The sequence below is a fragment of the Hemitrygon akajei genome, chromosome 15, assembly GCF_048418815.1.
Source record: "Hemitrygon akajei chromosome 15, sHemAka1.3, whole genome shotgun sequence".
Taxonomy (NCBI): Eukaryota; Metazoa; Chordata; class Chondrichthyes; order Myliobatiformes; family Dasyatidae; genus Hemitrygon; species Hemitrygon akajei.
Window position 1 is genome coordinate 40,360,909 of NC_133138.1, and position 15,684 is coordinate 40,376,592.

Here is a 15,684-nt window from a genome sequence, read left to right on the forward strand (position 1 = left end):
AATCTGCTTAGACTGGCTGTCCTCAAACAGTGAATGACTGTACAAGAAGTGGACTAGTGAGGGAGGCCACCAAGAGCCATGTAACAGCTGTTGCCCAGATGTTTCATCGGTCACAGCTTTATGGGAAACTGGCAAAGAGAAAGCCACTGTTGACAAAAAACTCATATGAAATCTTAGCTAGAGTTTACCAGAAGGTATGTGCGGGACTGGAAGAATGTTCTGTTGCCTGATGAAACCAAAATTGAGCTTTTTGGCCATGTGACTAAATGTCATGTTTGGCAAAAACACCACACATCATCAAAAACACTTAACACTTCCCACTCTTCATTGGGGGGCATTCAAGGAACTCTTAGACAGGCACATCAATGATAAAAAAAAATGGAGGGCTATGTGGGAGGGAAGGGCTAGATTGATCTTGGAGTAGGTTAAAGAAGCAACAGATTGTGGGCCAAAGGGCTGGATGTGTTCTGTACAATCCTACTAATTACTAAGCTTGGCACTGAGCAGGCTCTGCTTAATTTCATAACATAGATTTGCAAAGTGTGGATAAAGATAGACAAATTTAATGGATCATCTTGACAAATGTAAATGAAGTGAGGCTGTTTCCATTGGAGAAGGGTCAGGAATGAGAGACTAGAGATAAGACCATAAGATCTAAGAGCAGAGTTGGTCTGTTTGTCCCATTGAATCTTATCCAGCATTTCACCATGGCTAATATATTTTTCCTCTCAAACCAAATCTGCTTCCTTCTCCCCATATCCCTTTATGCCTTGATTAATCAATCTATCAACTGCTGTCTTACACATACCCAATGGCTTGGCCTCCACAGCTGCCTATAGCAACAAATTCCACGGATTCACCAATCTTTGGCTAAAGAAATTCCTCTTAATCTCCATTCTAAAAGGGTGCCCTTGAGGCTGTCTCCTCTGGTCTTAGACTCCCCCACCATAGAAAACATCCACTCTATCAAGGCCTTTCAGTATTCCATGGGCTTCAATGAGATTCCCCCTCATTCTTCTGAAATCTAGTGAGTACAGACCCAGAGCCATCCATCAGTCCTCATATAGTAACTCTTTCATTCTGGAATCATTGTTGTGACCCTCCTTGGAACCCTCTCTGATGTCAGCACACCTTTTCTTAGATAAGGGACCCACCGATGGTTTATAAAGCCTCGACATTAAATTCTTGCATTTATTCAGAAATGAACTATAGGGACCATGCAGTATATTGGATTATGCATTGCAGGCTTCCTTTCTATGCAGTGCATCCACACCATCAGGTTCAGGAGTTGTTATCCTGAAGCAATACTTCACTCAATTCACTCTGCCCGGCATTGAACTGTTCCACAACCTATTGATTCACAATAAAGGACTATGGTATTCATTTTCTCAATATTTATTGCTTCTTTATTCATTATTATTGTTTTGTGTGTGTTTTTCTCATTTTGTGTTCACACAGTTTGTTGTCTTTTGCACATTGGCTCGTGTCTGTTCTGTTGGGGAGGGTCTTTCATTACTTCTATTGTGTTTCTTGTATTTACTGTAAATGCCCACAAGAAAATTAATCTCAGGGTTGTGTCTGGTGACATATATGTACGTTGATAATAAATTGACTTTGAGCTTCTAACTTAGTTCTTACTCAGGTTGGCTCAGACTTAATAGGCCAAGTGACCTCTTACTGTGCCATAAGGATTATTTGATACTAGAGTTTGTACAATAGATATTCTATCACCAAAAATAGGCTTCATTGTCCTTCTGGAAACTTCTTTTCCAATGACTTTGGAGATGTTACTGATTATAAGTGATGAGTGTATTCCCTGTTATTCCGCTTGTCTTTGTGCCAACTACCTGGAAAGTTAACCTTGTTTCAGTCAGTTGCTTCTGATTCTCCTGTATCATTTTGCTCTGAATAGGTACAGCATCAGCAAGCAATCCCACTGTCAAATACAATTGCTTCTCTGTCTCTCTTGGGCCCAGCATTTAGCAGCATCTGTAACTTTGCCCAAAACAGGTGGAGTTTCCAAAAGCCAGGCTACCAAACTTCATATAAAATAATTACTACAGCTCTTACCCTCAGTGCCCAGTTTATTAGGTGCTGCCTGTTCATGGTCTTCTGCAGCTGTAGCACATCCACTTCAGGATTCAACATGCTGTGCATTCAGAGATGCAATTCAGCACACCCCTGCTGTAACACGTGCCTATTTGACTTACTGCAACCTTTCTGTCAGCTTGAGCCAATCTGGCCATTCTCCTCTGACCTCTGTCATTAGCAAAGCTTTTTCACCCACAGAACTGCTGCTGGCTGGATGTTTCTTTTTCTCCACCATTCTCGGTAAACCCTGTTGTATGTGAAAATCCCATGAGATAAGCACTGTCTGAGATACTCAAACCACCCCCATCTGGCACCAGCAATCATTCCATGGTCAACGGCACTTAGATTTTTCCCCATTCTGATACTTGGTCTAAATAAGAATGGAACCTCTTGACCACATCTGCATGCTTTTTATGAACTTTTATCCACATAATTGGCTGATCAGGTATTTCCATTAACAATCAGATGTAGAGGTGTACCTAATAAAGTGGCCACTTAGTTTATGTCAGCACTGGTACTTTCGTAAGTAAGACCACAAGACACAGGAGCAGAATGAGGTTATTTGTTCTATTGTCTGCTATGTCATTCAGTCATGGGTGATTTATTTTCCCCCTCAACCTCATTTGCCCGCCCTTTCACCGCAACTTTTCTAATCAAGAACCTAGCAACCTCCACTTTAACTCTGCCCATTGACTTGGCCTCCACAGCCGCCTGCAGTAACGAATTCCACAAACTCACCACTATATTCAAATAGCTCAGCTATTAGACACATGTCTATAGCTAGGGTACCTTAGACTTTTGCACAGTACTGTAGCAATTTTATATATTGCCCGGTACTGCTGCAGCAAAGAGAAGAAAATTCATGACAGATGTGAGTAATAATAAACCTGATTCATATATGGGTTTCTGTTGTGGTCTGCAAGTGGGAAGGGGGCAGGGAGAGGGGAGGGAGCAGGAAGCATCAGAGAGACATTCTGTAATGATCAATAAACCAATTGTTTAGAATCAAATGACCTTGCCTAGTGTCTCAGGGCTGGACATGTCTGTACCTGCACTACCCCCTACCTCTGGCACAAGTTCTTTTGCCACCTCACCCATACCCCTCCCATTGTGCTCAACCTCGCCATTCCCAACATTCTTTACTCCATTTCCCTCTCAACCCTAATCTCCTGCCCTCTCGCTGTATCCCTTCATGCCCTGCCCAATCAAGAATTTATCATCTTCTGCCTTAAATCTACCCAATGACTTTTGGCACGTCAGATTTTTGAATTTTCTCTCCATTTAGAAAATAGTCTACACTTTCATTTCTTCTATCAAAGTGCATGGCCATACACTTCCCAACACTATATTCCATCTGCTATTTCCTTGTTCATTCTCCTAATCTGTCTAAGTCCTTCTGTGGACTCTTTGCTTCTTCAAAATTTCCTGCCTCTCCACCTATCTGAGTATTGTCTGCAAACTTAGCCACAAAACCATTAATTCCAATATCCTAATCATTAGCATAAAATGTAAAAAGAAGTGGTCCCAACACAGACCACTTTGGAACACTACTAGTCACTGGCAGCCAATCAGAAAAGGCTCAATTTATTCCCACTTTTTGCCTCCTGCTAATCAGCCACCACTTTATCCAAGATAGTATCTTCGATGGGCTTTTAACTTTTTAAGCCTCATATGTGACACCTTGTCAGAGACCTTATGAAAATCCAAGTACACCACATTCACCGAATCTTCTTTGTCTACCATGCTTGTTATTTCTTTAAAGAATTCTAACAGATTTGACAGGCAAGATTTTCACTTGAGGAAGCTATGCAGACTACAGCCTATTTTATCATGTGTCTCCAAGTATCCCGAAACCACATTCTTAACAATTGACTCCAACATCTTCCCAACCACTGAGGCTGGGCTAACTGTACAATAATTTCCTTTCTTCTGCCTCTCTCCCTTCTTGAAAGGAGAAGTGACATTTGCAGTTTTCCAGTCCTCCGGAGCCATGCCAGAGTCCATTGATTCTTGAAAGATCATTACTAACGCCTCCACAATCTCTAAGTCATCTCATTCAGAACCCTGGGGTGTAGACCATTTAGTCCAGGCTACTTAGTTATCTTCAGACCTTTCAGTTTCCCAAGCACCTTCTCCCTTGTAATGGCTACTTCACTCACTTCTTCTCCCAACACTCTCAAACTTCTGGCATACTGCAGGCATCTTCACAGTGAAGACAGACACAAAATACTTATTCAATTTATTTACTATTTCTTTGTTCACCATTGCTACCTCTCCAGCATCATTATCCAGTGGTCTAAGATCTACTTTCGCCTCTCCTTTTCACTTCCCATATCTGAAGAAACTTTCTGTATTCTTTTTAATATTAATAGTTAGCTTATTACCTTTGTATTCCATCTTTTCCTTCTTAATGACTTTTTAAGTTGCCTTATGTTGGTTTTTATAAGCTTCACAATACTCTAACTTTCCAATAATGTCTGCTCTATTATATGCCCTCCCTTTAGCTTCCATAGTGGTTTTGCCTTCTCTTGTCAATTACAGTTGTGTCAATCTCCTACAGAATACTTCTTCCTCTTTGGGATGAATCTATCCTGCGCCTTCCGAATTGCTCCCAGAAATTCTAGCCATTACTGTTCTTCTGTCATCCCTGCTAGTGTTCCCTTTCAATCAATTCCGGTCAGCTCCCCTCTCATACCTCTGTAACTCCCTTTATTCCAATGTAATGCTAATACATCTGACTTTAGCTTCTCTGTCTTAAATTGTAGGGTGAATTTCTATCATATTATAATCACTTTTCCCTAAGGGTTCCTTTACCTTATTCTGTTTCAATACTCAACACCCCACCTGAAATAGTTGACCCCCTACTGGGCTCAACCTCGAGGTGCTCTAAAAAGGTACCTCATATGCATTCTACAAATTCTCCTTCTTGGGATACAGCAGGCACACAAGTTTTCCAAGCTAACCTTTATATTTAAATCCCCCACGACTTTCATAACATTGCCCTTTTGACATGAATTTTCTGTCTCCCATTGTAATTTGTAGACCCACATCTTTACTATTGTTTGGAAATCTGTATATCACTGCCATCATAGTCTTTTTATCCTTGGAGTTTCCTAGATTCTACACCTTCCAATCATATGTTAACTCTTTCTAATGATTTGATTTCAGTTTTTTACCACCAGAGCCACACCACCCCTTTGCCTATCTGCCTGTCCTTTTGTTACAATGGGTATCTTTGGACGTTAAGCTCCCAGCTATAATCATCTTTCAGCCATGATTCAGTGATGTCCACAATATCATACATGCCAATCTGTGTGTGTGTGTGTGTGTGTGTGTGTGTGTGTGTGTGTGTGTGTGTGTGTGTGTGTGTGTGTGTGTATGTTATATATATATATATAGATATACACACACACACATATATCTAGCCTTATTGTAATTTATATATTTTATTATGTATTACAATGTACTGCTGCTGTAAAACTAGATATTTCACAAATATGCCAGTGATATTAAACCTGATGCTGATTCACACACATAACACATCATACATTGAGAGCAACTTTGTGCACATCAACCAGCCCCAAATATTTCTAGACACTTTTGACCCAGAGTCATACTAGCAAGCACACAATGCCCGTGGCACTATGCTGCAGTTATTAATCCTCAGTCACATAACAGAACTATATAGAGAGAGAGGCATCATTGAATAATGTATAAATATCAAATATAACATTATTAAACGCACCATTATAACCCACAGCAACTGTGATCATTGCCCTTAGAAACTCCATTTCCGAAACCTGAAAATGTAATAAAACTGCACAGCATAAAAAAAGGCAATTGAACTGCTTTTGGCACGGTGGGATTGTACTGTATAATGAAAAAAAATCGTTAACAGACCACTGTTCAATTGCAACAGAGTATTGCCTTATGTTGTGCATCGCAGGTTCCAAAATTACTATGCTGTTTGGCTCTGATGCCAATAGCACTCTGCGGTGTAGCTCCTCCCTATGGAGCAATGGACGACAAAGAATCACCTGGTAGAAGAATCGGTTCCCAGTTGCAGGTGTACTCTGCAGAAAGTTAATTGAAGTGAAGTTGAAATGAAATTAAGTGAATGTATTATCACTTAATAGATGACAGGCACAAAATGGCAAAAAGTTCACTTAGAGGCAGGATGGGCAATGGAAGTTCCATTTTAAATATCCTACATACATTAGCCACTTTGTTATGTACACCTGCACACCTATTCAATTAGTGCGAATATCTGTTCAGCAACCCAATGCATAAAAGCCTGCAGACAAGATCAAGAGTTCAGTTGCTGTAAAGAGCAAACATCAGAACGGGGAAGAAATGTGATCTAAGTAACTTTAACCACGGAATGATTGGTGGTGACAGTCGGAGTGGTTTGAGAATCGCAGAGATTTCTGATCCCCTGGGGTTTTCACGCACAACAGTCTCTACAGTTTACAGAGAATGGTGTAAAAACCAAAGGAAAACATCCAGTGAGCAAAAATGTGGGCAAAAATGTCTTGTTAATGAGAGAGGTCAGAGGAGAATGGCCAGACTGCTTCAAGCTGATACGAAGCCAACAGGTACTCAAGTAACCATGCGTTACAACAGAACATACAAAACGTCAAACCTTCAAGCGGATGGGCTACAGCAGCAAAAGACCAGCAACATGTACTCAGTGGCCACTTTATTAATTACAGAAGATACCAAATAAAGTGGCCATTGGTTTGTGTTTCCTAATGATTACATGTTGGGTTGCACACGAAAAGACACACAACTTCAGGACAATGGACAGCAACTAAATCCCGCAATGAACATTTCGGTAATGGACACTAGAGAAGTTGGAATATTTCAGACTGCAAACAAACTGAGAATTAGCCACCTCTAAATTTAAAAAGTCCCATTGCAATTAAGTCCCACGAAAGGTCTGAAATGCTTGATTTAACAGAAGGGATGACTATGCAGTTCCAGGCTTTTAATAACGAGAATAGTTGAAGGGCAGAATTCTTTGATCAATAGAAAAAAAGGCTCCTTCACCGAAAAGGGCAGCTTTTGATTTACACCCTGCCACTGGCACTGAGGGAGAGTGAAGAAACCGTATCTGACATGAATCAAACGTGCGGTCATATTGGTTCGACTTACCCTTTACCAGCCTGTGCACATCTCTAGCAGAAATGCCCTTTTTCCAAAGTTATTGCATATGGATGATTTATACCTTAGCTCTAGGCAAACTGTTGAGGAATATCCTGTTTTTCTTCTTTTCTGTATATTAACTTTATCTGGTAACAACATCTTAAAATTGTATTTCTTAAAATCAAACGTTTTGATTTCACAAGAATCTTACACAATATAATTAAAATACTCGTATTGACCTCAGGAATATCTATCTGAAATATAGTTTTCTTCTAGCTGGTTCTTGAAACAGGTGAGTGGGTAATAGGGGACCATTGCCGCCACCATACCTGCATCACAGTCTGGTATGGGAATTGCAAGGCATCTGTCCGCAAAACCCTACAAAGAATTGAGAGGTCTGCTGAGAAGATCATCATGGTCTTTCTTCTACACATCTGAGATATTTATCAGAAGTGCTGTATAGTGTTGCCAAGGATCCCTCCCATTCATCCCTCAATCTCTTTGACACCCTGTCATCTGGAAGAAGGTACCGTAGAATTAGGACAAGAAATGTGAGACTACTGAAGTCTCTGCCGTCACTTAGGTTTCACCACATATGAAGCGCCAGTAGCGTTCTACAGTTTACTCTCTAACTTCTGTGGTAAATGCTCCTTATGCTAAATGTCAATCTTCTGCACTATATTTTATTATTTGTTAATTTATTTATAGTAATATTACGTTATAGCCTTGTGTACGTTATATGTACTGTGTTGTGTATCTTGCCAATAGGAACGTTGTTTCATTTGGCGGTATATATATATACAGTCGAATGACAATAAACTCGAACTTGAACTTGGACAAAGGATCAGACCTTCAATGTCTGGTACTGAAATCGCAACTGCAAGTGTTCAAAGTCTCAAATAATCAAAGCTTTAAAATAATTTCCATTCCATGCCACCTCAGGGGCAGACAGGCTGTTATTTGAAGGCTGGTGATCAGTATGGTTGTTTTTCTATCTATTAAGCTCAACTTAATCATTGCTGATCACTTTATTGCCAAAATGACTTTCCAATCCTCTTAAAACATTTCCCCCCGCTGGAAGTTATCAAACAGTTCAAAGGGTTTCTGTACAGGGCTTTTCCCTTTGAAGCGGTTAATTAAATACCATTGCTCATCAGATTTGCTTTGGGCTTGCTAGACCCAGTGTCCCTGCCACTCTAATTTACTGTAGGTAGTCTAGACGCAGATTCTATTCGTGGTGGAAGCAATTTTCAGCAGGCCAAGATAGATAAAGTACTTTGAATTCACAGTTAAGTTAAAAGTCTGTGAGCGCTACGTCCTGAACTACACTGGGGAAATCACGCAAGAAAGGATCTCTTCATTAATTCCCGTTCAAGGAATGAACAACGCACCATGGAGACCCGAAACCTGTGAAAAAGATAAATCACAGGTTATGGATCATTCCAGACGTGACAATAACCCGTTTATGGCGCTCGCTGGTCCAATAATCGCACCGGTCAAGCAGTGCTCTCCCATTTAGTTAGCGCGTCCGAGTTGGCGTTGATGGGGAACTCCCGGCTTCAACTGACTATTGGGTTCTCACAGACCAGCCACTATTCTAACGCTAAACACCTAGTTAGCTATTGGTTATTTTATAACCCGCCAAATCCAGAACTTATCCACGTTTAAAACTCAGTGGCCACTTTATTAGGTATACACCTATAATGCAAAATCTAATCAGCCAATCATCTGGCAGCAACTCAGTACATAAAATCATGCAGCCGTGGTCAAGAGGTTCAGTTGTTGTTCAGACCATACATCAGAATGGAGATGAATCTAAATGACTTTGTCTGTGGAATGATTGTTAGTGCCTGAACGGGTGGTTTGATTATCTCAGAATCTGCTGATCTTCTGGAATTTACACGTATAACAGTCTCTGGAGTTTACAGAGAATGGTGCGGAAAACAAACAAAAACATCCTGTGAGCAGTAGTTTTGTGGGCAAAATAAGCCACGGCCAGACTGGTTCAAGCTGACAGGAAGACAACAGTAACTCAAATAATCACGTGTTACAACAGTGGTGTGCGGGAAAGCATCTCTAAACGCACTGTACGGACGAACCTCGAAGCTGATGGGCTACAACAACAGATAACCACGCTGGGTTCCACTCCCGTACCTAATAAAGTGGCCACTGAGTGTATATTCAACATAAAGTTTAATTACGCCCAGTGGTGAGGTGAGACCCTCCAATTCAAAGAACAAAGAAATGATCACCTTTCTTGTGTAACTCACCTCATTGGATAGATTGGTTCCAATATTCGGCCCATCTAATGCCTGCTTCCTCCATGTGGTCACGTAGGGGCTGGCGGGCTTCGTGCTAGTTCCCGCGGGCGTGGAGGAGCTGTAAGGTTTGAGGAACATTAAGTCGCTCTTTGCCGATTCGGGACTCAGGCATACCTTGTAGCAATATGTCTGGGAAAGTGAGCCGCTACCGCCTACCTCCATGGAGTTCGGCGGGGCTTTCGCACTGGGGGGTATCTGAAAGTTGGTGTGTGAGTTATTCAGCACGTCCCTGGAATGTCTTCTCCGGAGGCAGCAACAACGGCTGGGTCCACGGGAGCAACAGGTACTGAGAGGACAGCGGGGACCAAGAGTGCCGTGTCTATCTTTGTGACACTTGATAGTCACCAGAGCGATAATGGCCAACAGGAACACAAAGGAGACGGATCCCAACGAGACAATTAAGTAAAGGTTGAAATCAGAGAAGTATTCAATGGTTTGGGGCCCGTCGGTTAAGTCGGAGATGATCTCTGGAACACTGTCGACTATCGAGACGCTAATGGTGACAGAGGTGGAGAGAGGTGGTTTTCCATTGTCCGTGACATGGACCACCAACCTCTGTCTAGGGGAATCGTGGTCTTCAAAGCGGCGCGTGGTCCGGATCTCCCCGATGGACGGGTCCAAGCTGAAGAGTCCAGGATCTGTGGCTTGGAACAGTAGGTAACTCAGCCTGGAGTTCTGACCAGAGTCGTCGTCGACCGCTGTTACTTTTGCAACGAGGTAACCGGGATCAGCGGAACGAGGCACCATCTCTACCGAGCCATTCGGCGGCAGTGGGGACACGATCTCGGGAGCATTGTCGTTCTGATCCAGGATAATCACAGTCACCGTAACGTTGTTGTTCAGCGATGGAAACCCCGCGTCCTGCGCCTGAATTTGGACCTGGAAATTCTTGAGTTGCTCGTAGTCAAAAGAGCGCAATGCATAAAGGTTGCCCGTGTTTAAGTTGATGGAAACATATGATGAAACGGGAGTGCCCTTTATCTTACTGTCCAAAATGCAGTAGGAGACATAGGCGTTCTGGTCAGAATCCGGATCCCAGGCGGAGACAGAACAGATAGACGCTCCGGGCGCGTTATTTTCCATCAGGTAAACGGTGTAGGACGGGTGTGCAAAACGGGGAGCGTTATCGTTGACATCCGAAACCTTGACGAGAATGGTTTTGACAGTGGAAAGGGGAGGGGTGCCCAAGTCTGTGACAGTAATACTCACGTTATACTCGAAAACTCTCTCGCGGTCCAGGCGATCATCCGTAACCAGAGTATAATAGTTCTTGAAAGACGACTGGAGTTTGAAAGGGAGATGGGCGGGGATGTGGCAAGTAGTCTTTCCGTTCTCTCCGGAATCGCGGTCGGTCACGCTGATCAGGGCGATCACAGCGCCTGGCAAAGCGTCCTCCCGAATCGGACTGGACACTGAAGTCAGTATCACCTCGGGCGCGTTGTCGTTGACATCGATGATCTCCACAACCACTGTGCAATGCACGGCCGCCGTGTAAAGACCCCTATCTTTCGCCTGCACATAAATCTCATAAACACTTGCCTCTTCGTAGTCCACCACTCCCTTGACCCAAATTTCTCCAGTATGGGCATCGACCCGAAAGAGTTGGCGCAGCCTCGCGGGCGCATGGTTGCTGAATGAATAGGTCACCTCTCCGTATGAGCCTTGGTCCAAGTCGGTAGCGTTAAGTTTAATCACCAAAGTGTTCTTCGGGGCGTTTTCCACCAGGCACACAGTATACACAGCCTGGTCAAAGACCGGGGCGTTATCGTTAACATCAAGGACCGTAACTATGACCTGAGCTGTACCTGATCTCTCCGGGACGCCGCCGTCTTGAGCAGTGAGAACCATCTGATGCACCGCCTGATTCTCCCTGTCCAGTGATCTGTCCAGAACCAGCACGGGAAACTTATTACGTTCGTTGCGAGTCTGAACCTCCAAGCTGAAGTACTGGTTGGGACTGAGCCGATAGCTTTGCAGCGAGTTGGTGCCCACGTCCGGATCGTGCGCGTTCTCAAGCGGGAAGCGCGACCCGAGTGCCACGGACTCAGCGATCTCCAAACGGAATTCACGCCAAGGAAAACTAGGGGAGTTGTCGTTTACGTCCAGTATCTCCACTTCCACGCGATGCAACTCTAACGGATTCTCCACTACGATCTCCAGATGCAGGAAGCAACTGGAGCTCTGGTCGCACAACTGCTCCCGGTCCATTTTCTCGTTTACGAAGAGAATCCCGTTCTCCAGATTCACCTCCAAGTACTGGGTGTTAGCGGCGGGGACAATGCGAAACCTGCGGGCGGAGAGTTGCCTGACATCCAGTCCTAGATCGTCGGCGATGTTCCCAACAAACGCGCCGTGTTTCAATTCTTCGGGAATCGAGTAGCGAATCTGCCCTGTGATAATATCCCAGGCGCAAAACGAGATTATCAGGGTCATCATTTGCCACCTCAGACAGGTGTTTTTGTGAGAATTAGCCATTGTCCTGCTCGTACCTTGTGCGAATCGCAGACGGGTAAGTTCTGGTTATCTTCAGCATTGGGCAGCAGAAGGGAAAGCGGCAGAGAGCATTGTTTTGAAGGGAGTTAACGAGCGATATGCGTAAAGACGCACATTGATCCTTCAGTTCGAGTCTGGCAAGCAGGAGACATGCTGTCACAGTAAAGGCTTGCCAAAGCCGGCTCCAGTTTCCGCGACTCCGCTCCCACCCTTTACTCCTTCCACTCTCGGCTGTTTGTGAATTTTCACTGTCTCCGGTAGAAAGGCGGGAGTGTAGTTTGATGTAACAGATCTTCAGCCCCAATTCACCGTCTCATTGGAGGACTCCGGTTAGGCTAAATTAACCCTTTAGTAGCTGCGGCGATGTTTTCTGTGCCAATGTAGACTCCAGCAGTTAAATAGAGAGACGGAGACTGCAGGTGCTAGAATAGAGGGCAAAAACTAAAGCGAGCTGCAGAAGAAATTCAGCGGCTCGGGCTGCATCTGTGGGGGGGGGGGTGGGGGGTAGAGTAGATAGTCGACTCTCGGTTCGAGACCTATCTAGACTGAAAGAGTAAATGGAAGACTATAAAGAGCCCATAAGAGCATAATTAGGCCTTTCGGCCCATTGAGTCTGCTCCGCCATGCAGTCATGTTTAATTTATTAACCCTCTCAACCCCATTCTCATGTCTTCTCTCCGTAACATTTGACGCCCTTACTAAACAAAAACCTGTCAACCGCCGCTTTAAATATACCCAGTGAGTTAGCCACCACCGCCGTCTATGGCATTGGATTCCACAGATTCACCGCCCTCTGCTTAAATAAATTCCTCTTTATCTCAGTTTTAAATGGACGTCCCTCTATACTAAGGTTGTGCCCTCGGGTCTCACACTCACTCACTATAGGAAACATCCTTTCCATGTCCACTCGCTATATTTCAATATTCTATACATTTCAATCAGATCCCCCCCACCCCGCCCCCATTCTTCTAAACTCCAGCGAGTACAGCCTCAGAGCTCTCAATCGCTACTCATATATTAACCCTTTCATTCGCGGGATCATTCCCGTGAATCTCCTTTGAACACTCTCCAATGCCAGCATCTCCTTTCTAAGATAAGTGGACCAAAACTGCTCACAATACTCCAAGTGAGATGAGGCGAGAGGTGAGTTAAAACATTAGAAACCAAAACAGACCGTGAATGCAGTCAATCAGTATCGAGGGTAAGTCTTGGGGAGAATCGGCGTTCTATTTTTCTTTACTATTTGCATGATTTGCCTTCTTTTGCATATTGGTCGTTTGTTAGTGTTTATTTATACATCAGTCTGTCAATATGCAGGTAGGGTATTTTATGTATAGTTTTCATTAATTCTATTGTATTTCGTTATTTTCCTGTAAATGCCTGCAAGAAAATAAATCTCAATTTAGTATATAGTAACATGCGAACATTGATAATAAATTTTACCTTGACTTTGAACATAATCGAAGACTCCATCTGTCCTCGCCTTTTCTCTTCTCAGCCCTCCCACTGGGCAGAAGGTACTGAAGCCAAGCTCAAGGACAGCTTCTATCCCACTGTTATCAAACTATTGAGTATCAAGCACAATGACTCCTGACCTCAGAATTTACCTCATCATGGCCTTGCACCTTATTGTCTACCTCAACTGCATTTTCTCTGAAACTGTAACACTCTATTCTGCGTTCAGTTACTTTTATATCTTCTTCTACCTCAATGCACTGTGTAATTAAATAATCTGTATGGACAGCTTCCTCTGGACCCTCTCCAATGCCAGCACATCTCTTCTTGGATAAGGATCCAAAATTGCTCACAATATTCTAAGTCCGGTCTCACCAATGCCTTATAAAGCCCAGTATTACCTCCTTGTGTTTACATTCTAGTCCTCTCGAAATGAATGTTAGTTGTGTGCTGTTTTCCTTACTACCAACTCAACCTACAAGTTAACCTTAAGCAAATTTGTTTCCCTGTTGAGAAAATAGTCAGCACCTTTATTCCTTCTACCAAAGTCCATTTTTTTCTCTCCATTTCTCCTCCCCACCCCATCCCCACCACCCCAACCTCATATAACCAATAGCTTCTATCCCACCATTACTATGCAGAATAGGCCCTCCTGGCCCTTCAAGACATGCCACCCAGCAATCCTCCAATTTAATCACGGGACAATTTCCAATAACCTACCAACCAAGTATGTCTTTAGACTGTGGGAGGAAACTGGAGCACCAAGGGAAAACTTATATGATCACAGGGAGAACATACAAACTCCTTACAGACAGCGGCTGTTATCAGACTCTTGAACGGACCTCTCACAGCTAAAAGCTGAACTCTTGATCTCACAGTCTACCTCATCATGACCCTTGCACCTTATTGTCTGCCTGCACTGTACTTTCTCTGTAACTGTAACACTTTATTCTGCATTCTGTTGTTTTCACCTTTGTGTACTGATGTGATGAGATGTTCCATATCGTGGCTCCAATATGACATAAAATGAAATGCAGCCAGTGACGTTGTGTTGACTTGTAGAAACTACTGTAATATAAGAATATGGGCTTGTCAATATACAGGTAGATTCCATTATTATTATATACTCAAAGGTATAATCTCAAAAACAATTACTTTCCCCTGATCAAATCATTCACCCACTAACCCACCACTACTTCATCTTTTCCTGTCAGTCATATTATGCACAGATACTCCTGTACCTAGCATCACTTTATGGATGTACAATGGGTAGTCAAAAATAACCAATGCATCGCTGGCACTAGCCTAACTACTATCATATATACAGATACATGCTAGAAAAGGGCCAGTAAGATTATGAAGGATTCTACCCACCCTATCCATGGAAGGAGGCTACATAGAATCCACACTAGGACCACCAGACTCAAAAACATATACTTTCCCCAAGCAGTAAGACAGATCATAGAAACATTGAAAACCTGCAGCACAAAACCTGCAAAAACTTCAGTCCACGAAGTTGTGCTGAACATGTCCCTACCTTAGAAATTACTAGGCTTACCTATAGCCCTCTACTTTTACTAAGCTCCATGTACCTATCTAAAAGCCTCTTAAAAGACCCTATCATATCTGCCTCCACCACCATTGCCGGCAGCCCATTAACCTCCACCCACTAACTCCAGCATTACTTTATTATTTCCTGACTCTCACCTTATGTACAGACACTCCTGTGCCTAACATCATTTTATGCACATTCAATAATTCTGTGTGTATAAGAAATCTTATACTTTTATATTTATTATGTGATTTTTATTATTGCGTTTTTATCTTACTGTGTTTTTTGTGCTGCATCAGATCTCGAGTAGCAATTATTTTGTTCTCCTTTACACTTGTGAACTGGAAATGATATTAAACAGTCTTGAATCTTGAATAATCTTTTCCAGATAACTAGACTGTAGAGTAAATGAAGCTATACAGCAAAGAAAGGGGCCCTCAATCCAACTCATTTATGTCAATCAAGTTACCTATTTGAGCTAATCCCATTTGCCTATGATCAGCACATTTCCTTCTAAATAGTGAATGTTTTGGGCCAAGACCCTTCACCAGTATTTGCCACATATCTACTTTAAACCTTTTCCCTTTCACCTTAAATTCATGTCCCTTAGTATATGGCACTTGTACC

The 15,684-nt window shown here is 42.9% G+C and overlaps 1 protein-coding gene across 2 annotated transcripts in view; it reads right to left on the reverse strand.

The window, feature by feature from the left end:
* The window catches only part of LOC140739266 (protocadherin-10), a 134,226-nt gene extending 121,966 nt beyond the window's left edge, over positions 1 to 12,260 (reverse strand). The window contains exons 1-2 of one of the 2 annotated variants that reach the window (XM_073067411.1): positions 9,507 to 12,260; positions 8,576 to 8,643 (exon numbers count right to left, since the gene is read on the reverse strand). In XM_073067411.1, the coding sequence (XP_072923512.1) occupies positions 8,608 to 8,643; positions 9,507 to 12,032 (2,562 nt within the window). In that variant the 5' untranslated portion in view covers positions 12,033 to 12,260 and the 3' untranslated portion in view covers positions 8,576 to 8,607. Of the gene's footprint in view, positions 1 to 8,575; positions 8,644 to 9,506 lie in introns of those variants that run through there. The other variant, XM_073067412.1, reaches the window with a different exon arrangement.
* Positions 12,261 to 15,684: the final 3,424 nt, after the last annotated feature.